The 25,590-nt window shown below is 37.4% G+C and overlaps 1 protein-coding gene and 1 pseudogene across 8 annotated transcripts in view; one reads left to right on the forward strand and one right to left on the reverse strand.

Moving 5' to 3' along the window:
- Positions 1–25,590, forward strand: part of HERC3 (HECT and RLD domain containing E3 ubiquitin protein ligase 3) — a 113,468-nt gene that overhangs the window by 22,288 nt on the left and 65,590 nt on the right. Inside the window, exon 4 of one of the 8 annotated variants that reach the window (XM_072810197.1) lies at positions 2,759–2,890. The exons of the other annotated variants lie outside the window; for them this stretch is intronic. Coding sequence (XP_072666298.1) covers positions 2,842–2,890 — 49 coding nt within the window. The 5' untranslated portion in view covers positions 2,759–2,841. The remainder of the gene's footprint in view (positions 1–2,758; positions 2,891–25,590) is intronic. 8 annotated transcript variants of the gene reach the window in all.
- LOC140623727 (cyclin-dependent kinases regulatory subunit 2 pseudogene) lies at positions 7,215–7,455 on the reverse strand (annotated as a pseudogene).

Here is a 25,590-nt window from a genome sequence, read left to right on the forward strand (position 1 = left end):
AGAACTTCTCTAAAGGGAGCTGCAGTAGACATGGCTACTTCAGCTCAGTAACCTTTATCAGTTTAACCCATTTTTAGAAAGTCTGCAAAGATCATGAATGTCTGAGAATAGTGTCTTTAGCAAGTAGTATCACTTGGGCCATGAATCAGGCATTCATCTATTAGTGATCCTCCTGCATTTAACTGTCAAATTTAAAATCATGAAGCAAACATTAAAATATATCCTTTACAATGCTTCCCAGCCCTTACCACCACACCTTTCCCCAGCTGTAAGTAAATTTCCAGGTGACTATGAATATCCATTTGTTAATATGATTGATATAAATACCTTCCACTGATAGGCTTTTTTTTTTTTTTAAAAGAAAACAGAATGTGTGGGTATGAGTTTATGTATAAGGCAATGGTAGATGGATGGGAGTGGAATTTTGTAGTGATGCAAAGATTTATGCTTCTTGCTGATTCTCTAGCTCACTGATGTGGTTGTAAGATTTTTTGAGCCTGACTTAGAGCCTACATTTATCCCCAAGTGCTTTGCCAGCAAGGGTCTGCTTTGCCACTATGCGGGGGTTTTTTTAGATGCCAGAATTAGCCTGTTATATGGAGTGTTTAATTTTCTTTCTTGTGATATTTTTCTCCTTTGATACTCTATCAGCTCTTGAAATGAAAACATTTGCAGTGGACTCAGATTTTCAAAGGAATATGATTTACCTCATTAAAATTTGAGAGTGTCTGAGAACTTTCCATGAGGTTTAGTCACAATAGCATTTCAGCTGTCAACTGTTTGGGGTTATTCATATTGCTAGGAAGAGCATCATAAGGCTCTTTTTGTTTTTCTTTAATGCTATTGCACTAACAGTTGACTGTATTTCCTGTGCTGTACTTTTCATCCCTGTGACTTATTCATTCTGTAACTGGAAGCCAACACCTCCTACTCTGCTTCTCCCATTTTGCTCACTCCCCCTTCCCTCTGGCAGCCACCAGTTGTCTGTATTTATGGGTCTGTTTCTGTTTTTTTTTTTTGCTTGTTTATTCATATGGCTTTTAGATTCCTCATATAAGTGATATTATATGGTATTTGTCTTTTTCTGATTTCTTTCACTTAGTGTAATACCCTCTAGGTCCATTCATGTTGTCACAAATGGCAAGATCTCATTCTTACATCTGAGTAGTATTTTACTGTCTGCATATATGCCACATCTTCTTTACCCATTTATATATGGACAGACGCTTGGGTTGCTTCCATAACTCGGCTATCATAAATAATGCTGCAGTACATAGAGGGGTGCATATAGCTTTTCTAATTAGGTGTTTTTGCTTTCTTTGGGTAAATACCCACAAGTGAAATGAATGAAGTTTCTGTTTTTTATTTTTTGAGGTGCTTCCATACCATTTTGGTGCAGCGGCACCAATTTAGGGCTCTTTTTTCCCCCCTCTTTACAAGTCTTGTTAATGAGAGCTTGCAGGGAGTTCTTAACAATTTAAAGAACCTGTTTCCCACTTTGCATGGATTCGTGGTCAATACACTTTATACTGTGAAAAAAATTTTTCATTGATTGATTTGGAATCAGCCTAGTGCTGCATGATCATGGTTAAATAGATGTGCTGAATGAGACAGCAAGTTCTCCATTCTGCCTGTGCTCAGAGGCTGTGGGGCACAGAATCAAAATAGTGCAGAAACGCGGGGGGGGGGGGAGGGGGCGGTGCATTATGCCTTGGACGCAAGTGCCCTGGTTTCCTTTAAGAAGGTGAAGGCTGCTTGATGGGCCATGCAGGTTCTCCTCCAAGCCCAGCTGGAAGTAAGAATATTGGCAACCAGGAGAAGAGAAAGGAAAGCTAGAAGAGCAGAGATAGCTAGCAGTCATGCTGAGCTCACCAGGAGGCACAAGTTAAATGCTTTTTTCTTCATATGGAGAAAAGTAGGCTGAGGTAATTATGGAATGTTTTTGTTTACTGTGAGGTGGTATATAATAGAGATACCCCAAACCAGCTAGTCCTGTGTGAGAAGTTGGAAGTTTTTTGAGATGTCTTTATGAGTGTTAGCTCACGCTTTACCCATCTTTCTGTTCTTTGTTCTTCACTGAAGCACAGAAGTTTTGGTGAATGTATTTCGTATTTGCACTGTAGAGACATTGGTGGTGAACAATATATGGGTATATATACTCCGGCTATTTTATGCTCTCCTTTTGGTTGTGGCATATAATACAAATTGACTGGATGCCTGTATCCTTTCTTTACTATTCTAGCTTGTCATAAAGGATGGGCTACCCTCTTATATGGAGGAGGACTCATTTATAGCCTTTATAAAGGTTTTATAAATAGCTACTTTTTATATTTCTAAATTGACACAATGTAATTAGGAGTAGGAAGTGGTGGGCCAGGCCCCCAGAGAGCAATGAGCAATATTTCTCTCCCTCTCTCTATCCTGACTTCTCTGTTTCTGTTACACACACACATGCACACGCACACACACACGCATGGGTTGTATCAGCTGCATGGGTTGAATGCGGGGGGGGGGGGGGAGAGTGCCTGTACACTTCACCCAGGAATAGGTAGGGCCACTGGGCCCATGGAGTTTCTTTTCCTTGTCATTTTATGAGCTCAAGAAAAAAACCAAACTCTTAATCCATCTCATCATTCCCCATCCCTTTGTTACATCACTTTATGAATTACCATTTAACTGCCTTGATGGAGTTATTTTGGGTCAGAAAAACATTATTTAAAGTTTGTCCACAGTTAAAATGAACCATTAACTTTTGCAGTGTTCCAGCCAAACAGAGCTTTCTAGAGACCTTCTTGGGACTGACCCTCGTGTGTCCAGTTGGGGAGCTTCAGGCTTCAGTGCATGTGGATGAAACCAACCACTAAAAGCTCTGTGACAGGAAAGACTGGAGGTAATCAAAGAATTAAAGAGAAATGAATTCTTTTCTTTGTTGTAGTTTAAGTGCCTCCTCTCCAGTTGTCATCATGATCAGGCCAGAGCCACAAATCAAGAAGAAGCCATTGGTCTTCTTTTGCTTAGATTTTATTTATTTATTCATGACAGACACACAGAGGAGGCAGAGGCATAGGCAGAGGGAGAAGCAGGCTCCCTGCAGGGAGCCTGATGTGGGACTCCATTCCAAGACCCCAGGATCACGACCTGAGCCAAAGGCAGATGATCAGTCTCTGAGACACCCAGGCTCCACTCTTCTTTCACTTCTGTTCTCTTTCTTTATGGAATTTATGACTCTGAATTTTGTCTCTGTTTTGTGTAGTTTGTATATTTATATTAAGGACTAGGGTGCTTTGACTTTCTTTACACTTGTATACAGAATTTCTTTCTGGTCAAGATTGTATGGCTGCCCAGGTGACTTGGGCATATGATCCCAGAGTATTTCAGTGGGACAGGATGGTGTACTTAATAAGTGAAATTGATAGAGTTGACTCTTTATCTGCAAATAGACCTAGACCATCTAGCTCATTCCATATTCAAAAGTAACTTCCAGATATATGAAGGACATAAATGTAAAAAGTAAAACTACAAAAAAAAATTAAAAAAAAAACTTAGAGGAATGCATTTAGAACCTTGGGGATTCTAAAGTGAGACAGGTGGTCCAGAAGCCATAAAGGAAGCGATTGGCAGATTTTTAATTTTTTTGTGATCTAAGGCAAGAAAAACAAAAGATGAATCTAAGTTGGGAGAAATAGTGTCACGAATTACCAGATAAAGGTTTCATATCTCAAATATAGCAAAGCATCTTCAAGTTGATAAGGAAAAGATAAGCAGCCCTGTAATAAAATGGGCATTTTACAGAGGAGCACTTGTAAATGGCAAATGAATATATGCAAATATGTTCGGTGAAATGAAGATTAAAATGAGATACCATTTTATTCATCCATTTGATTGGCAAAAAATTTCAGTTAGTAATATCCAACTGCTCACTAGTTTTGGAAAATGGTTACTGCCATGTGCTGATTGAGGCAGTGTGGGCTACTGCAGTCTTTTTGTAAATCAACTGTGGTTAGTAAAATTTAAAATGGTTATACCTTTTGAATAAGCAGTTCTATTTTTAAGCTTCCTTACACAAATAAAAGTGTTAATATATAGCAGAAGAAAATACTTCTAAGGATGCTTACTGCAGCAGTGTTTTCAGTGGCAAGGTAATGGAAACAGCTTGCTCATACTCTAGGGAAGAGGTTGAATAAATATGATGGATAGTCACAAGTTAAAGCTTTGGGTACCATCTTTATACTGATGACTCACAAATTATTTCCAGCCTCATTTTAACTGAATTTCAAACTTGGTGTCCATTTAAGATCTTCACTTGGATGTGTAATTGGCATCTTAAATTTAACATCCCAAGCCAAACCTGATTTTTTTTCCCCTAAACCTGTTCTCCACCTTGTTTTCTCTATATTTGTATATGGCAGTTCCAGCTCTCAGGTCAAAAACCTTGAAGCCATCCCTGAACCCATCTCCCTCACTTCACTGCCCTGTGAATTTCTCCCCTTACTTGGTCCTAGACCTCCTGTTTCTCTTCCTTGCTTATTTTTCTTCATAGTTTTGGCATATCTGTTATACTGCATTCTATCTGGTCTCTCTTTTATTTAACCCCCATGAGCTTTGGGGCTGTTTTGTATTTCCCAATACCTAGAATAGTGTTTGGCATATGTAAGTACAGCCTTCAGTAACAATATTGTGTATTTGAAAGTTGCTAAGAGAGTAAATCTTTTTTTTTTTTTAAGAGAGTAAATCTTAAAAACTCTCATAACAAGAAAAAAATTGTAACTAGGTATGGTGATGGATATTAACTAGATTTATTGTGATCATTTCACAATATGTACAAATATTGAGTCATTATGTTGTATATAATGTGTATCAAATATTCCTGAAATCAAGAAAGTTCAGTGCAGTTCCCTGAAAAAAAAAAAAAAGTCAAGCCAAAACTTTATCGAAAAAAATTTACATCCGTTTGATTTTTCCTTCCTGTGACTCTTATGTGGAATTTATTTCTAGACAGGCTTATGTAGCTTCAGCAGTCAGGCATTTGCTTGTTGGCCTGTAGTGATCTCCATTTCTACAGGTGTGAAACTGAGAAAGAAAGGTACTCTAAGAAATACTGCCGGCACTCCAGGAGATTTGCCTGATTTGTTTTTGGGAAGTATTTATGAAATAAGTTGGAATTACAGTAGACTCTTGAACAACACAGGAGTTTGGTACTGACCCCTGTGCTGTCTCAAATTTGTGTATAACCTTTGCCTTCCTTATAACTTGACTACTAATAGCCTGTGATTGACTGGAAGCCTTGCTGATAACGTAAACTGTCGATTAACACATGTTTTGTATGTCATATGTATTCAATACTGTATTCTTAGAATAAAGAGGAAACCTAGAGAAAAATGTCAAGAGAATCATAAGGGAGAAAAAATACATTTATAGTATCATACTGTATTTGTAAAAAAGAAAAATCCACATGTAAGTGGACCCATGCAGATCAAACCTATGTTATTCAGAGGTCAACTAAATATTATTGGTGCAGAGGACCCAAGTATATTGAGTGTTGACATCCTATATGTCTTAGTTTCTTTACCCAAATATGTGTTGAGTTTCTTTTGTATCTTAAAGCTGTAAGTATTCCAGAATGAGAACCCATATGATTACTTCTGTGGTAGGTAATTACACTTGCATTGCAGTGACAGTTGCTGACTTAGGTTTGTACCTATTCTTCCCCCTGAGACCTCTTTATTTTTAATAATAGCTTTATTAGGTATAATTCACGTACCATGCAATTTACCCATATAAGGTATGTAATTTGGCGGTTTTTTAGTATATTCACAGTTATGCACCCATCACCATGATCAATTTTAGAACATTTTCCTCACCCCAAAAGAGACCTCTTACCATTAGCAGTCATCCAGCTCTTCTCCCATTCTCCAACCACTGGCCTTGGGCAACTGCTCATCTTCTTGTCTTTATAGAGTAGCCCATTCTGGATACTTTATGTAAATGAAATCATAAGTATGTGGTCTTCTGTGACTTGCTGATTTTAATTTAGCATGTTTTTAAAATTTATAGCTTCTATTTCACTCCTTTTTGTTGCCAAATATTTCATTGTATTGATATACCACATTTTGTGTGTACTTGGCAGTAGATGGTCTTTTAGGATATTATTAATAATGCTGCTATGGACATTTGTATACAAGTTTTTGTGTGGATATATGTTTTCATTTCTCTTGGGTATATACCTAGGAGTGGAATTGTTGGGTCATAGTGTAACCGGGTTTAACTTTCTAAGAACTGCAAACTACTTTCCAAAGTGGTTGTACCATTTTGCATTCTTGTTAGCAGAGTATGAGGGTCTGAGACATTTTTTTTTAGAAAATCAGATCTGTCCATAAGAGTGCCTACCTCAGGGTTATTGTGAATATTAAGTGAGAGAAAGCATATCAAGTACTTCAAAGAGTCCTTGGTATGTAGAAAGCAGGGAACAAATGCTAGAAATTTTAGCATTATTGATATAATGGGTGCTCCATGTGTTGAACAAGTTCAGAATCGATGCAGTGTTTTGTGTGGCAAAATGCACAAAATTCACTATCCTAACCAATTTTCAGAGTATGGTTTAGTAGTATTAAATACATTTAAAATGTGCTACCATTCACACCATCTGCCTCTAACACTCTTTTCATCTTGTAAAACTGACACAGTAATGCCCCATGTCCCTCTTCCCCCAGGCCTCTGGCAGCCACCATTCTGCTTTCTGATTTTGACTGTTCTAAACTACTTTATACAAGTGGAATCATATAATATATCTCTTTTTGTGATTGTCTTATTTCATTTAGCATAATTGCCTCAAGTTTTATCCATGTTGTAACATGTGTCAGAGTTCCTTCTTTTTTAAGCCTGAATAATATTGCATACTGTGATGTACTGCATTTTGTTATTCCTTCATCTGTCAGTGGACATTTTTTTTAATGCAACATACAAACCTTATTTTAAAAAGTAACAGGCAAAGTCAAACAGGCACTTATATTAAGAGGAAAAATTCATCTTGAACACCTTACAATAACCTACTTGCAGTTGCATTTAACTGAACTCTGTTGCTGTGAAGAATACAGCTGATGCACAGGTATGGATTAACAATTTGTACATTTTTTCAAGTATTCACTGAATACTACCTTCTATACACATATACATTAAATTTGAAAAACATTTAATTGACAATCCCCAGTTATACTTCATTTTTGTTGCTCTTTTGGAAGAGGTCATCTAAAGAGAAGAAAATGTGGTTCTGGCTCATGAATCATGTAATGAACACAGCCTAGACTCTGTTGGACATAAGTCTCCTCCACGCCTCTTCAGACATCAGATGGGTTTTCAGTACTTGTTTGGAAAGTTCTCTGGGTAACATGACATGCCAGTACTTGTAGTGCTCATCGAAGTACTTGTCTGAGTAGTAGATCTGCTTGTGGGCCATCCTGCGGGTTGGCAGGAGCGACAGTGTACAAAGAGCCAGCATTGTGGGCCTCAATGTCCAGGTCAGGCCGAGGCAACGACTCGACTGCAATCAACCTGTCAATGGACATTTTGGTTGCTTCCATGTATTTGCTATTGTGAATAATACTTCTAAGAACACGAATGTACAGATACTTTTTTGAGACCCTATTTTCAGTTCTTTTCTACCCAGAAGTAGAATTGCTGTATCATATAGTAATTCTATCTTTAATCTTTTGAGGAAGCATCATACTCTTTTCCCCAGGGGCTGTACCATTTTACGTTCCCATCAACAGTGCACAGGGACTCTGATTTCTCCCCATCCTCATCAACACTTGTTATTTTCTGTTTTTCTGATAGTAGCCATCCTAATGGGTGTGAGGTGGTATATTACTATAATTTTGGTTTGCATTTCTCTAATGATTAATGATATTGAGCATCCTTTCATGTGCTTATGGGCCATTTAAGTATCTTCTTTGGAGAAATGTGTTTTCAAGTCCTTTTTACTTTTTGAATTGGGTTGTCTTTTTGTTAAGTTTTAGGAGTTTTCTATATATTCTGGATCTTATTCTCTCTCTTCTTCTTTTTTTTTATCTTATTCTCTTATCAGATATGCAAATTGCAGCATATTTCCCTGTTCTTGGGTTGCCTTTTGACTCTATTGAAAGTGTCTTTTGATGCATAAAATTTTTTTGAATTCTCACAAAGTCCAATTCATCTTTCTTTTCTTTGCCTGTGCCTTTGGTGTCATAGCCAAGAAATCCAAATGCCAAATCCAGTGTCATGAAGACTTTTAATGCAATATTTCTTAATATTAGAATCAGTTGGACAATTAAAAAAACCAGAAAGCATGTGGTCTTCCTAAATTTGCTGATTCAAGGGCTAGGATGGAGCCAGATGTATGTATTCAGAAAAGACTCCCTTCTGAATATTGACTCTGATGAAGCTGTCTCTAGGCCCTTTCAGGCTGATTTGATGATTCATCCTTTGTCTTCATAATATGCTGTGCACAATTTTGTCATTGGATTTCCCTCACTATAATAGTCTGTCTTCTGTTAGAGATTTTTCAATCATGATGGATAGATGGGTAGGTGGGTGAATTAATAACTGGCAGTTTATCACTCAGGGCACACCTGGGATGTTCCCTCTTCCAAGAAGCCTCCTTTAACTCTCTCTCCCCCATGCATAGGCTGGATTAGATGCCTGTCACATGGGCTGCCTTTAGTAGACTGCACATGCCCCTTTCATTACAGTGTGCTATAACATCAGTTTATAGGCCCTGTTTTCTTCTTCAGTTAGAGGGAACTTGAATGCAGAATCATATTTTATTTGATAGCCTCTTCAAACGGTGTTGGGAAAACTGGACAGCAACAATGCAGAAGAATGAAACTGGATCATTTCCTCACACCATACACAAAATGAATACACAAAATGGATGAAAGACCTAAATGTGAAACGAATCCATCAAAATCCAGAGGAAAACGCAGCAGTGTCTTACTAAACACGTTGCTGGAGGCCAGGGAAACAAAAGCAAACATATATTATTGTGAGAGCATCATGATAAAAAATTCTGCACAGGGGAGCCTGAGTGGCCCAGATGGTTAAACATCTTCATTCGGCTCAGGTCATGATCTTGGGGTCCTGGGACTGAGCCCTGAGTTGAGTTCCTAGCTCAGTGGGGAGTCTGCTTCTCCCTCTGCCTCTCCCGTGCTACCCCCACGCACATGCTCGCTCTCTCAAATAAATTAATAAAATCTTAAAAAAAACAACAAAACAAAAACAACCACACCTCTACAGAGTGAAAGAAACAGTCAACAAAACTAAAAGGCAACCTACAGAATGGGAGAAGATATTTGCAAATGACAGATCTGATAAAGGGTTAGTATCCAGAATGTATAAAAAAACTTATGAAACTCAATACCCCCAAACCAAATAATCCAGTTAAGAAGTGGGCAGAAGACATGGATAGACATTTTTCAAAAGAAGACATCCAGATGGCTAAGAGACACATGGAAGGATGTCCAACATCAGAGAAATGCAAATCAAAATCATGATGAGATACCACCTCACACCTATTAGAATGGCTAAAATTCAAAACACAGGAAACAAGTATTGGCAAGGATGCAGAGAGAGAGGAACCCTCTTGTACTGCTGATGGGAATGCAAACTGGTGCAGTCACTTTGGAGAACAGCCTGGAGGTTCCTCAAAAAGTTAAAAATAGAACTACCCTACAACCCAGTAATTGTACTACTACATATTTATCCAAAGGATACAAACATATAGATTCAAAGGGATACATGCACCCAGATGTTTATAACAGCATTATCAGCAATAGCCGAACTATGGAGAGAGCCCAAATGTCCATTGAGTAATCAATGGATAAAGAAGTGACACACACACACACACACACACACTAGAGGATTACTCAGCCATCAAAAAGAATGAAATCTTGCCATTTGCAATGACAAGGGTGGAGCTAGTGTATAATGCTAGGTGAAATAAGTCAAAGACAATATATGATTTCACTCATGTGGAAATTAGGAGACAAAACAGATTAACACATGGGAGGAGGAAAAAAATGAGAGGGGTCACAAACTATAAGAGACTTTTTTAATTTTTTTCATAAGAGACTCTTAATGATAGAGAACAAACAGGGTTGATGGAGGGAGGTGGGGGGATGGGTATTAGGGAGAGCACTTGTCATAAGCTCATGAGCTCATGTGTCATGAGCACTGGGTGTTGTATGTAACTGATGAATCATTGAATTCTCCTGAAACTGATATTGCACATTATATTAACTAGAATTTAAATAAAAATATGGGAAAATAGAATTATATCTTGTCTTTGATTTCTAATATATATAGAATCTTGTATATGATAAACTTGTAGTTTAGTTTGATGGATGTATTGCATTTTATTTTATTTTATTTATTTATTTATTTTTTTTGCATTTTATTTTATTTTATTTTATTTTAAAAAATATTTTATTTATTTATTCATGAGAGACACAGACTGAGAGAGAGGCAGAGACATAGGCAGAGGGAGAAGCAGGCTCCATGCAGGGAGCCCGACGCGGGACCTGATCCCGGGACTCCAGGATCACACCCTGGACTGAAGGCAGGCACTAAACCGCTGAGCCACCCAGGAATCCCCTGTATTGCATTTTAAAATCAGCTTTCTTGGCGTGCCTGGTTGGCTCAGTGGTTGAGCACCTGCCTTTGGCTCAGGTCATGATCTTGGGGTCCTGCGATCAAGTGCCACATCAGGCTCCCATAAGGAGTTTTACCAGTCATAGAGGATCAGGTGGCCATCACAGTCATGATTGAGAACATTTCTTTTATCCTAACCTTTCTTGTGTTTTTTCCCTACATCTGCTTTTTATTGTTACAGTTTTGACTTTTCTAGGATTTTATATAAGTGGAATCATATATAATCTTTTGTCTATGGCGTTTTAAAATGGTGCTTATGAGATTCATATATTATTGCATATGTTTGTCATATTTTGTTGCTGAATAGTACTCCATTTTCCATTTTATGGATATAATGTTTATCCATTTTTCAGGTAATGGACTTTTTTTTTTTTTTCCAAGTTTGGGCTGCTTTGAGTAAAATTGCTAAGAATATCTGAGTACAATTTCTTTTGGTAGACCTATTTTTAATTTTTCTTGAGTAAATTCATAGGAGCTGATTTATATGGTAATTTTATAAGAAACTGCCAGATTTCCACAGTGACAGTACTATTTTAAATTTCTACCAGCAGTTCATCCTTACCATCACTTAGTATTTATTGTCCATCTTTTAAGTTTTAGCCATTGGAATAGAATCTCATAGTGGGTTTAGTATGCATTTCACTAATGACTAATGATCTTGAGCAACTTTTTGTGTGCTTATATTTAGCTGTTCATGTGTCTTATTTTTGGCAAAATGAATATTCGAGTATGTTCCCATTAAAAAAAATAAAAATGCTTTCCTTAATCTTTTTTTTTTTTAAGATTTTATTTTTAAGAATCCCTACACCTAGTGTGAGGCTCACACTTACAATCCTGTGATCAAGAGCCATTTGCTCTTATGACTAAACTAGCCAGGCATTCCACTGCTTGTCTTATTCTTGAGATATAATAGTTATCTATATATTCAGGATGAAGACTTTTATCAGATATTTTGCAAATATCCCAATCTGTGGTTTTCCTTTTCATTTTTTTGACAAGTATCTTTTGAAGAGCAAAGAAATTTTTTTTTCTGAAGAACAAAAATTTTTATTTTGTAGAAATCCAGTTATCAATTTTTACTTTTAGGATTCATTTTTTTTTTTAAGATTTTATTTATTTATTCTTGAGAGAGATAGAGAGGCAGAGAAACAGGCAGAGAGAGAAGCAGGCTCCATGCAGGGAGCCTGACATGGGACTCGATCCCAGGTCCCCAGGATCACACCCTGGGCCGAAGGCGGCGCTAAACCGCTGAGCCACCTGGGCTGCCCTGTGTTTTGTGTTTTAAGAATATCACCTAGCCCAAGATTACAGTGCTTTTTCTCCTAAATTTCCTCCATCAAATTTTATAGTTTAGCTCTTAAATTTTGGTCTATGTTCTGTTTCAATTTAATATTTTGTATGTTTGTGAGATAATGGTCAAAGTTTATTTTTTGCATATGGATCAGCTCCTACTGAATTACCATGGTACCTTTGAAAATTAGTTGTACTGATCGATGTGTGTACTGATCAATTTCTGGACATTCTGTTCTGTTAATCTACATACCTGTCTTTAATCAGTATTACACTGTATTGATTATTGTAGCTTTACAGTAAACTTTTAAAGTACGTAGTCCAGATAGTTTAAATCTGACCTTGTTTTTCTTTTTCAGAATATTTTGGCTATTGTAGAAATAAGTGAGTCAGAGAAAGACAAATACCATATGATTTCATTCATTCGTGGAATTTAAGAAACAAAACAGATGAACATAGAGGAAGGGAAGGAAAAATAAAATAAGATGGAAATAGAGAGGGAGGCAAACCGTAAGAGACTTTAACTATAGAGAACAAACTGAGGGTTGCTGGAGGGGAGTAGGAAGGGGCATGCATGGGGTAACTGGGTGATGGGCATTAAGGAGAGCATTTGAAGTAATGAGCCCTGGGTGTTGTATAGAGCTGATGAATCACTGAATTCTACCTTTGAAACTAATAATAGAGTATATGTTACTTAAATTGATTTAAATAAAAAAATTTAAAAATATTTTGGCTATTCTAGGTCTTTGGCTTTGCATATGAACTTGAGAGTCAGCATTTCAGTTTTTATCCAGAAGTCCACCGGGATTTTCATTGGGATCACTTTGAGTCTCTAGATCAATTTGGGGAGATTGACATTTTAACAATATTGAATCTTCTGATTCATGAACATGGTATACATCTCCATTTTCTGGGCTGTCTTTATTTCCTTAGCAATATTGTGTACTTCCCAAGAAATAGGTCTTGCACATATTTCGTTTCTAAATACTTCATATATTTGATGTAATTATACATGGTATTTTTAAAACAATTTAAGTTTCAATTTCTTTGGTATTCTGTAGAAATTATATAGAATTTTATATAATATTATATAGAAATATGGTTAATTTTTTGTATATTGATCTTAAATCACCTTTTTAAGGTCTCTTACTAGTTCTAGTAGTATTTTTTTTGTGCAGTCCTTATGAATTTCTACATAAGTGATAGTGTTGTCTACAAATCAGTTTTATTTCTTCCTTCCTGACCCTATGTGTTTTATTTCATCTTCCTTCCTTAGTTTACTGAGTGATCTCTAGTACAGTGATGAATAGAAGTGATAAAAGTAGATATCCTTGTCTTGATCCTGATTTTAGTGGAAAAATATTCATTTTAACCATGTGTTTTGTTCACACTGAAAGGTTTTTCTTGGATTCCTTTTATCAAGTTATCAAGATCCCTAATACTTACTAATTTTTCTTAAAACTATGAGTGTTGAATTTTGTGAAATGCTATTCTCAAACTATTGAAGTGATTGAACAGATTTTCATTTTTAGTCTGTTGAGTGGTAAATTACATGGATTATTTGTGTATGTTAAATTGAACTTGCATTCCTAGGATAAATCTCACTTGATGATTTTCACATGTTGTTTTGATTTCTAAAAATTTGGCAAGGTTTGTACATCAGCATTACTGATTTTCTTTTAATGTTTTTGGTTTTGTTCTATGGGTAATGCCAGCCTCAAACAATGAGTTGGGAAGTATTCCCTCTATTGTTTTCTGAGTTTATTTATATTTTATCTAGGCTTATTATAGGTTATTATTTCTTCTTTAAGTAGTTGGTAGAATCACCACTGGAGCCATCTGAGCCTAGAGATTTCTTTAGGGATATTTTTAGTTACAATTTCAGTTTTAAAAAAAGATCTAGAATAGTCAGATTACCTATTTTAGGTGAGTTTTTATAGCTTGTGTCTTTCAAGGAACTTGTCCATTTCACTTAGGTTGTCGCATTTTGGGGCATAAAATTTTTTGTAATGTCCCCTTGTTACCTTTTTCATGTCTGTAAGATCTGTTTTTCTGATATAAATAATTTGTGTATTCTCTGTTTCCTGATTAGACTGGGTAGAGGTTAATCAATTTTACTAATATTTTCAAAGGGTAAGTTTTTGGTTTCAGTGATTTTTCTTTTTTTTTCTTTTTGTTTTCTATTTCATTGGTTTGTGCTATTTTCTTCTATTTACTTTGTACTTAATTTACTATGTTTTTTCAGTTTTTTAATGTGGAAATTCAAATCACTGATTTGTCATTTTTATTCTTTTCTAATAAGCATTTCATGCTAAATACTTCCTTTTAAGCTTCACTTTATTTAGCAGTCTACCAGTTCTTACTGGATCTGTTCTTAGTACTCAAAGTACTTTCTAATAATTTCCCTTATGATTTCTTTTTTGACCTTTGGATTATTTAGAGTATGTAGTTTAATATCCAAATACATGGGGATTTTACTGAAATTTTTCATTTTATTTCTAGTTCAGTACTCTGTGGTCAGAATACGTAGTTTGTATGATTTCAGCCCTCGTAAAATTATTTAGATTTGTATTGTAGACCAGAATATGGTCTATTTTGGTGACTGTTCTGTGTGCAATTGGAAAGAATGTGTTTTGCTATTGGTGGGTAGAATGTTTTATAAATATCAGATAGGTTTTGCTACATATATTTTGAGACTGTATTATTAGATATATACACATTAAAGATTATTGACAAATTGTTCCTTTTAATGTCATGAAATGTCATTCTTTATCCCTGATAATATCCACTACTTTGAAGTGTACCTTGCCTGATATGAATATAATAGCTTTAGCTTTCTTTTGATTAGTAGCTAGCATGATGTATCTTTTCCCATCCATTTACTTTTCATTTTTCTATGTCTTTATATTTGAAGTGGGTGTTTTGAAGGCAGAATATAGTTGGGTCTTGCACATCAGTACAGTCTACCTTTGTTTGATTGGAGTTTTTACACACACAGACACACACACAATTTTTAAGAAAAAATGGACAGAAAACTACCAACCTAAAGTAGATGAATTTCAATACAGAGATGTTTTGCCTGTTGTGATAAAATTTTATCCAAAGCTATAAGCATCAGTGGGATTATGTATCTTTAGGAAGCCCCTCAAGAAGCATTTGATCTTGCGTTATGATTGTAGATTTTTACATTTATACTTTATAAGGTAGCACACACTCTAAAATTGGAAAAATAACCTGCAAGCTTGAAAATGGTCTCCTATTGTTAAATTGCATTAACTGAAAAGAATTTGAATTGTTGAAGAAAGTGTGAATAGGACAGAGAAGTGGTAGAGTCTTTAAAACACTTTAAGCTTTTTTTCATATTATATAAGTAGTACATGTATATTGCTCATAATTTAATTGCCTATAAAAAAAGCAAATAGAAAATACTCTTTAATTCTACCATTCTGAACAGAAAACAGTTATTGCTTTGAAATATATCCTTCCAGTATTTAAAACATTAATTTAAAAAAATGAAGTCGAAAAAAAAAAAATGAAGTCGTATCGTACTACTACTTTGTAACTTTTTTTCACTTGTCTCATAAATATTTTTATGATGATTATTTATACTGATCTTTTAATGACTACATATTTCTATTCATAGCATATAATCCTAATATAATTCTATTTTGTTCTGTTAATAGTAATGTAATATACACTGTTCTTTTAGGATACATTTGTAAAAGTACAAAACCTTTTATCCCCATGACTTAATCATTCTGTAACTAGTAGCCTGTTATCTCCCATTCCCCTTCATCCATTTCCCATACTTCTACCTTTCCCCATGGCAATCACCAGTTTGTTCTCTGTATTTATGGGTTGATTTCTATTTTTTTGTTTCATTTGTTTTGTTTTTTAGATTCCGCATATAAGAGAAATCATTTGGTATTTGTCTTTGTCTGACTTATTTCATTTAGCATTATGCCCTCCATGCCCATCAGTGTTGTCACAAATGGCAAGATCTCATCCTTAAAAAAAAAAAGATTTATTTATTTATTCATGAAAGACACACACAGAGAGACAGAGACAGAAACACAGGCAGAGGGAGAAGCAGGCTCCATGCCAGGAGCCTGATGTGGGACTCAATCCCAGGACCCCAGGATCACGCCCTGGGCCAAAGGCAGGTGCTAAACTGCTGAGCCACCCAGGGATCCCCCTAGGAGACTTATCTAGAAAAATGTTAACTAAAGCCAATACCAAAGAAATTACTGTGTTTTTTACTAGGAGTCTTATGGTTTCAGGTCTCATGTTTAGGCCTTTTATCCATTTTGAGTTTCTTTTTTGTATATGTCGTAAGAAAATGTGGTCTGTTTTTTATTCTTTCAAATGTTGTTCAGTTTTCCCAGCACCATTTATTGAAGAGACTGTGTTTTTCCCATTTTATATTCTTGCCTCCTTTGACTAAATCGACTTCATATAAGCATAGATTTATTTCTGGGCTCTGTATTCTGTTCTGTTAACCTGTGTGTCTGTTTTTTGGCAGTACCATACTGTTGTTGATTACTACTGCAGCTTTGTACTATATCTTGAAATCTGGAATTGTGATACCTCTAGCTTTGTTCTTCTTTCTTAAGATTGCTTTGGCTATTTGGGGTCTTTTGTGGTTCCACAAAAATTCTAGTTCTGTGAAAAATGTTGTTGGGTATTTTGATAGGAATTGCTTTGTGTGGTATGGACATCTTAACAGTATTGTTGCAATTCATGAACATGAATTCTTTTCCATCTGCTAATCTACTGTTGATTCCCTTTAGTGTGCTTTTCATTTCAGTTATTGTATTCTTCAGCTCTGATTGGTTCTTTTTTGTATTTTTACCTCTTTGTTGAAGTTCTCAGTGAGTTCATACATTCTTCTCTCTAGTCCAGTGAGCACCTTTTATGACCTTTATTTTACACTCTTTATGAGGCATGTTGCTTATTTCCATTTTGTTCTTTTTCTGAGGTTTTGTCTTATTCTTTCATTTGGAGCATATTCTTCTCTCTCTTCATTTTGCTTGGCTTTCTGTGTTTGTTTCTATGGATTAAGCAGAACAGCTCCTTCTCCTGAACTTGAAGGCATGGCCTTGTGTGTAGTCATCCTGTGTACTGGTGACCTTGCCTGTCTGGCTTTAACTGTGGCTGGCATGGGCTTGAGGTTCCAGGGCACACTGTGCTGGGGCTACCTGCGGGATGGTCAGAGCTGAATTGGGTATGGCTGTGTTGTCTTGGGTTTCTCTATATAGAGGTTTCCCTGGCAGGACTGCTAAAGCTGAAGTGAGTGTGAGCTGGCGGGTTCTGGGATGCTCAGCTTAGGGGGCGCCCTGGTGGGGCAACTGGAGCCAAGGTTGATGTGGGCCAAGATCTCCCAGGGCACTTGACACAGGGAACATCCTGGTGAGGTGCCTGGAGACAAGGCAGGGTACAGGCTCTGGGTTCCTGTAGACGGTGCCCCAGTAGGACAGCTGGAAATGAGGCAGGCATGGACTGGGGTTCTGGGGTGTTCCATGTGGTGGGTCTGCCAGTGGGATGGACAGAGTCAAAGCTAGCATTAGCCAGGATGTTGGAGCATTCTGCATCGAGGGAACCTTAGCCAAGTCATCTGAAGCCAAAGTGGTGCAGGTCTGGAGTGTTCTAGGGTGCTTTGTGCCTGTGTCACCTTGGTGCATCGGCTGGAGCTATAGTGAGCACTGACGAGGGCTGTCATTCTGTGTGTCTGCTGGGGCCACCTTAGTGGGGTGGCTGGGGCTGGTGTGGGCTAGGGGCTGGTGTGGGCTAGGGGCTTGGGGCTTGCTGAGGCATTAGAACACTTAGGCTGGGATCCCTGGGTGGCGCAGCGGTTTGGCGCCTGCCTTTGGCCCAGGGCGCGATCCTGGAGACCCGGGATCGAATCCCACATCGGGCTCCCGGTGCATGGAGCCTGCTTCTCCCTCTGCCTGTGTCTCTGCCTCTCTCTTCTCTCTGTGTGACTATCATAAATAAATAAAAATTAAAAAAAAAAAAAAAAAAAAGAACACTTAGGCTGCCTGGACCTTGTTCTCGTCCACTCTTTCAAGGTGGAAGGGGAATGTAAACCATGGTGCTCTCCAGCCCCTCAGACCTGGAAAGAGTTCCAGCAGCTCCCTTGCTGTTTGGCAGGGTTTAAGGGCTACTTGTATATTCTCTTTGCTCTTTTTTTCTGGGCCCCAGGGCATCCAGGAGTGTTGTGCGCTAGCGGCCCTGTGCTCACTGAGGTGGCAGGCCAGCTATGGCATCTGGATCCTGTCCTCGTTTGCCCTATCAGAGTGGAGGGGAACATTAACCATGGCTCTCACTAGCCCCTCCAACCTGGAGAGAGTCCTAGCAATTCCCTCACCATTTGGTGAAGTTCTAGAGCTGGATCTTTTACGTACTAGTTGCTCTTTTGAACTGAGGCTTTTTTCCTTTGCCCCTTGGTGGACACACTTGCCCATCGCCCCTTGGAACTATACCTTCCTGCTGCAGTTCACAGTGTTGGGGTGGGCATTCCCCTTGTCACTGTGTCTCCTCTGTTTCTTGTTCTCTATGGTCCATCTTTTGATATGCTGAAGCTATTGAATCAGCCCTCAGTTCTTCAGGAGGAATCAGTCTATAAATAAGTGTGGATTTGGAGTGTTCTGTGGAGGAAGTGAGTTCAGGGTCTTCCTCCCTCGCTTTCTTGGACCAGACCCATGCCTCTCTATTAAAGTCCTTTTAGAGCGTCTGATTATGTCATGATTGACAATTTTGAGTTCTTGAAAATAACTGAGTCACTGCAGCTGATCTTATTCTGACCAGTGTAGTGCTAATGACTCACAAACACAGTCTTCTCCCCTCCCATTGCTTGTGACAGGCCTCCATATGTTCTGACTGCCTTACTGTAACTGGTTTATTGCACCCGAAAGCATATATGGTAATTTGAAATTTATAGCTTTCAGAAGAAAATATTCTCAGAAGCATTTTTCATAGTGTGTAAGTGGTTTTATTGTTTTTGTAGTTGTTGTTTAGGTAGGTAGAGAGTTGAACTTTAAAGCCCAAGGTAAAGTCACCTTTCTCTGAACTGAGAAATTCTACTCTGAACTTTATTATAACTGATTTTTTTTCTCTCATTCTTTAGTTGAAAAGGTGGCTTAATGATTGTTTAAACTTGGGCAGTCATACATAGGATTAAGCAAGTAAATGTTTGATATTCCTGGATAATTTAAATGAAATATCAGCTGCTCAGACGCCACTTGTCTCCAGGAATCCAGCCTTTCACTGTAGAGGAAGGTTAGATATAATTTTAGTTGGAGCATTTGTTGGGAGAGCTGTGCCTTTGTTTTTTTCTTTTTGTTTTTTTAATTTAGCCAGGTTGAACAAAGATAGTTTGTGGACTTTCTCTGATTAACCAAAAAACAAAAGCAAAAGCAAAACCTAAAGCCCACAGATACAGGAAAAAAACATGTTATTTTAAAATTCTGGCTCTGGGGGATGCCTGGGTGGCTCAGCAGTTAAGCATCTGCCTTTGTCCCAGGGCATGATCCCAGAGTCCCGGGATTGAATCCCACATCGGGCTTCCTGCATGGAGCCTGCTTCTCCCTCTGCCTGTGTCTCTGCCTGCCCCCCCCCCCCCCCCCCCCCGTTTCTCTTGTCTCTGTCTCATGAATAAATAAATAAAATCTTTAAAAAAATCAAAATAAAATTCTGGCTCTGGGTTTCCAGTTTCAGGCAGGATGGGGTAAGCACATTCTTTTCTATCTCTCCTGCTGAGCACATGTGTAAAACCTGAACAAAATGCATGGATTAGCTATTTGAGGGCTCTAAAAAGAAAATGATGGCAGGTAGGTTAGGAAAGAAGACCAGAATTCAGAGTACCACTGGGTTGCCGTTGAGTTCACCATTTACTTGCTCTGGTCCTCCTGCCATTTGGCCCCAGAGGCAGGTACAGCTATGGAAGTGCGGTGTATAGGCTAGAGGGCAACAAAGGAGCCCCAGGAAACCTGAAAATTTTGAGCAGGTTTCATAGATTTCAGGGGAAGAGGAGCTTGAGACAGCAACTGCATATAATCATCTATGAAATCCTGGGCTCACACCTGAGCTGTGTACAGTGTGTGTGTATCTTATCCTATTTAGCACATAGATCACCACCCGTGTTCCCAACTGGCCACTATGTGGTACACGCAGAGCACAAATTTGAATGGCACTGCATAAACTTTGAAAACTAAAACACAATTTTCAACGTTCTCCAGAAGATTTAAATAAGACCCCAGAGTCTTATAATACTCAACATGTTTATGGTACTATCCCAAATCACTCAACACATGAAAACCAGAAAAGGGCCACCTACTCAGATAAGTGTCTGCCTTTGGCTCAGGTCATGATTCCAGGGTCCTTGGACTGAGCCCCACATTAGGCTCCCTGCTCAGCGAGGAGTCTGCTTCTCCCTCTCCCTCTGCCCCTTCCCATGTTCCTGCTCGCTGTCTCCTCCTCTCCTCCCCTCTCAAATAAGTAAAAATAAAATGTTCAAAACAAAACAGGAAAACTCAACTAATGTGATGATAAGGGACAATCAGTAGATGCCAGTGCTGGAATGACATAGGTGTTGGCATTATTTGATAAAGACTTTCAAGTAGTTATTATACAAATGTTCCAACCACCTGGCTCAAATTCTTGTGAACTAAATGGAAAAATGAAATTTTCTGCAAAGAAATAGATAATATAAAGAACCAATAAGATAGCCAAAATGAAAAAGTCTTTGGATGGCCTCAATAGCAGAATGGAGGGGACAGAGGAAGGAGTCCATGAAATTGAAGATAGGACAGTAGAAATTCCCCAGTCTGAATAACAGAGAGCAGAATGAGGGAGAAAGTTAAACAGGATTCCAGGGACCTGGGAGACTAGGACAAAAGAACTGATGTTAATGTCATGGGAATCCCAGCAGGAGAGGAGAAAGAATGTGGTGCTGAAAATGATAATGGCTGACAAATTTCTAAATTTGGCAAAAGACATAAACAGATTCAGTAAGTGCAATAAACTCAAGATAAACTGAAAGAAATCCACACCCAGAAGATCATCATCAAACTTCTGAAAATTAAAAGCAAAGAAAATACTTGAAAACAACTGGGGGGAAAATACATATTACCTGTAGGGGAATAGTCATTCAAATTGTTATGGATTTCACCCCAGAAACTATGGAGGCCATAAGCACGGCATTTTTAAAGTGCTGCAAGAAAAATAAGTCAACCCAGAATTCTGTATCCAGCAAAAAACACTCCCTACAAATCAGTGTAAAACAAAGGCATTTTCGGATGAAGGAAAAGTCAGAAAATCCATAGCCAGCAGACCTGTACTGAACAGTTGTTAAAGGAAGTTATTTCGACAGAAGGGAAATGATACCAGAAGGAATATTGGAACATGAGGAATGAGTAAAGAGCAACAGAAATAGTAGATAATATATGGGTAAATGTAATAAACTATTCTCTCCTTGATTTACTGATTGTGAAAATTATAACATTACGATGGAGTTTTCAATGTGCACAGATGTACTATTTAAGACTGCCGTAGCTTGGCTGGGTAGAATAAAGGAACCTATATAGTGGTAGAGTTTCTACATTTTACTTGAAATAGTATTGATTCTAAGTAGGCTCTGAAAAGATAATTATTTATATTGTAATCCTTAGAGCAATTACTTGGGTCTTGGGTAATTATACAAAGAGTTATAGTAAAAACCCCACAATGAATTAAAATAGAATACTAGAAAGTATTTTAAAAATGTAAACAAAGGCCAGAATGAAAAGAAAGAGCAATGAAAAACAGAGGGAACAAACAAAACAAATAATAAAAAGGTAAAAAATCCAAACATATCAATGATTTTATTAAATACAGTCGAAACAAAACAATCAAAATATAGAACTTATACTAGATTTTAAAAAATAACCCAACCATATACTATACATAAGAAATTGACTTTGAAAATAATTTAGGAAGTTTAAAATACTCTTGGCATTTACTTCAGAGAAATGGAAACTTATTCTCACACAGTAACCTATACACAAATGTTTATGGCATCTCCGTAAAACTGGAAATAGTGCTTTGTGGTACATCCATAATATGATGGAGTACTACTTGCTAATAGAAAGGAACACACTATGAGACACTTGCTACAACCTGGATAAGTCTTCCAGGCATTATATTGAGTGAAAGAATTCAGTCTTGAAAGATATTATAGGATTCCATTATGTGACAGTATTGAAAATATAAAACTATAGTGCTAGAAAACAGATCAGTGGTTGCCAGGAGTTAGGGAGGGAGGAGAGTATGTAACTAAGGGACAGCTCACAGAACTTATTTTTGGAATGATGGAACTGTCCCATATCTTCTGTGTGACATGTCCTTACATTCATAGATGTGTACATAATAAAAGATCAGTTTTACTGTACAGTAAATTAAAACATTTGTTTTTGAAAAACAGACTCTGGTTTGAGTCTCTTGACTCAGAAATGACATAATTCCTCTTGTGGAGATAACTCTTATTGCGGGGGATCACTTTAAATGTGAGTTGTATTATAGAGTTGAGACTCCACTAAGCATAGCCTAGACTCCCCCTCCCCCAAATGTTTAGATGAGAATAATTAAGAAAGTAGTTGGAATATGGCTTAGGACAGACAATACAGATACAGAAGCAAGCAATGGAGAGAGAGCATAGTCATGTTGTGGGAAGACAGCGGACTCCAGGAAGAGAGTCAGGCAGTAGGAAGTACTCTTTTTGGGATCTGCAGGAGAATTTGGATTATATTCTATTTTGAGTGGTTTGCTGAGATAGTGTTTACTTCCACCATCCCAGATTTTCAGGAAAAGTCAGCTGTATCTCTCAGGCTGGGTTGATAGTACTGAGGGAACACTGCCAGGGGAGAGCAGAATGTAGCAGAAAGAGGTAGCATGTGCACTAGGGTGAGTTCAAGGGGAACAGGAACCAGGGTTGAGTGAATGGGAGGACTTACTTAAAATTCACAGGATTAAAAAAAAAAAGAATTCACAGGATGGCAGGGCAAAATTTCTCACAGGATGGCCCTTTGTTTTCTACTATTAAAGAAAAATGTAATCTTAGAGTAGATAATTTGGGGAAACTAAGAAAGGAGATATTTCAGTAATGAGAATTTATTGGCTTTTATCATACCAACTGCTGTCATTTAATTTATTATAGTTTTATTAAAAGTTTAGTGGCAACTATTGATCACTAATTTTGTATATTCTGTATACTTTCCACCTAACTGCAAACTACTGAATATATTTCTCACCTGAACAATGAGGAAAAAGCGTCCATTTCCCATTTTCCATATCTTCATTGTTACTTTTACCAGTTTAATATCTATCTAATCTTTTTCCATGACAGGAAATATTACAGCCTAGTGGGTATAATGGGCTCTGAAGTCAGAAGGACTTGGAATCCAGTTCTAGCTGGAATCTAGAGCTTCACTCATTAGCTGTGAATCTTGGCCAAATTACATGTTTTCTGAGCTGGGACTTATTATAACCCTGCCTCACAGAGTTGTTGCCGGATTAAGGAAGTGTTGGCATCATGCGTCTATCCCCTAGGCTCATATCATCCTTTGCTGTGACCACCCTTTGATGGTTTAATGCCCAATTCACCATTAACTTGAAAATACATTAAAAATTATGATGGGCTCAAAAACCAAGTAGAAATAATCATAATATTATAAGTCCAGTTGAACTGCTGACTTGTTTTTTTTTTTTTTTTTTTTTTTTTTTTACTGCTGACTTGTTCTAAGCAACACTCCACATTTGTCACTGTTCTGCCCTATTACCTTGGTTCACTCAGAGTCAAGAATATTGCTAAAGATGTTAAAGACTTTAAAGGGTTGCTATGAGAGGATCAGAGAGAAAATACACTTTTAGCCTCAAAAAATGCCAAATAGTTTTTCAGTGTGTTTAATTATTTTAATGTGTGGGTTGAAGTTCTGTCATGATCTGCAAAATATAGCATAAAGTCTTGACAAAATGAACCAGAGAGATTGCATGTGAAAATGTGCACTGCAGCCTGAATGCTCCCAACTGGAGCAAGGGAGTGTTCAGTGAGAGGTGTGAATGAAGCATTCATTCCCATGTTGGCCTGACCTAGGGAGTGAATTCTAGAAGAGGGATTATAATTTCACTGTAACAGATCCTCAGTCTGAATCAGATGAGCTTAGTTTTCTGGATAGAAGATATAAAATACGTTGGACTTTGTATACATAGGACAGTCACTGATTTGATTCTTCACAAATTTTTGTATTACTTATTGAATGTTGCCTTTGGGGCTGTAGCTTTTGTTTTGGCAGTGGTGGTTTGACGTCTGTTTTGATGGCTAATATGGATAGGAGTTGGTTTGTCTTGGGTTTGGCCAGGTTGGGAGTAAATGGTATTTGGAATTTAGACATGCCCTTTTGAGGCTGTTCAGCTGTGATAAACAAGAGGAATGCTACTGATGGGTTTTGAGGCGAGAAAATAGTGGCCGATCAGGTAGAGAGTGAGTATCCTGTCAGACAGTGGAGAAACTTATTAATGTCATGTTAGGCTGAATGCTAACATCCGCACAGGAAAGGCTAATAGTTGGCATAGGAAGTCAGGTATTAGGGGCTAGACCTCAGTCATGGCCAAGGTGTCAGGCCAGGTACCCAGGCCCAGGAGGACATAAAGCTGCCCAAATCCTGGAACTGTGGTAAAGGTGGTTATTTGGGCAGAGGAATAGAGTCCGAATTAACCGAGGTACTTTGGTAGGAGTTTGTTATCTTATTCCAAAATAAAGACTGTACTGTTTGTAGTGCATGAGGCAAAGCTGAGTTGGGATATAGGGTCTAATAATGAATAGAGGTTAAAGAAGTTGGGCAATGGGAGCTACAGGAGTTAAAGCATCTTTCAGGAGATTTCACGGATGTGAGCATATTTTCAGTTGCTTAATTTTAAAAAAAGCTTTTGTTTCCAAGTAATATATTTACACAAATTATGTTTAGGTCAAACAGTGGCTGCCTGCCTCTCTTGTGTCCACCCTGGAGTCTTACTAGCAGAGACCATTTCTGTCAACAATTTTAGCTCGTTCTTTCTTTCTTTCTTTCTTTCTTTCTTTCTTTCTTTCTTTCTTTCTTTCTTTCTTTCTTTCTTTTTCTTTCTTTCTTTTAATATTTACCTTTTCTAAATGACATGCTTATAATGCTGTTTCTTCATTTTTTTTTTCCCCTAGTATTGTACCTAATGTAGAGCCACTAGGGAAGATTAGCATTCCTTTATATTCCCCACCCACTCTTTCTTCTTCCTCACCTCTAGATATACTCCTTTCCCAAATAGTTGATTGTTTAAATCAATTGACAATTAAATTTTTGATTATGTAAATTATATTTATTTGGTTATTATGGTTCTGTGTTCAGTGATTGCTATTGTTGCCTATAAAACACTTTATGTGTTTCCTGGAGTTAATTGTATCTTTTTGTTTGTTTTTATCCTTTGCATAGCAATCTCTGTATTATCTGACAGAACTGTAAACTCATAACAATATAAAACTCATTAGACTATATTTAACTTTTTCACCTTGAAGACATTGCTTCAATTTTCCTTCATGTGCCTACTACATAATAGCAG

The sequence above is a fragment of the Canis lupus genome, chromosome 33, assembly GCF_048164855.1.
Source record: "Canis lupus baileyi chromosome 33, mCanLup2.hap1, whole genome shotgun sequence".
NCBI classification, from domain to species: domain Eukaryota; kingdom Metazoa; phylum Chordata; class Mammalia; order Carnivora; family Canidae; genus Canis; species Canis lupus.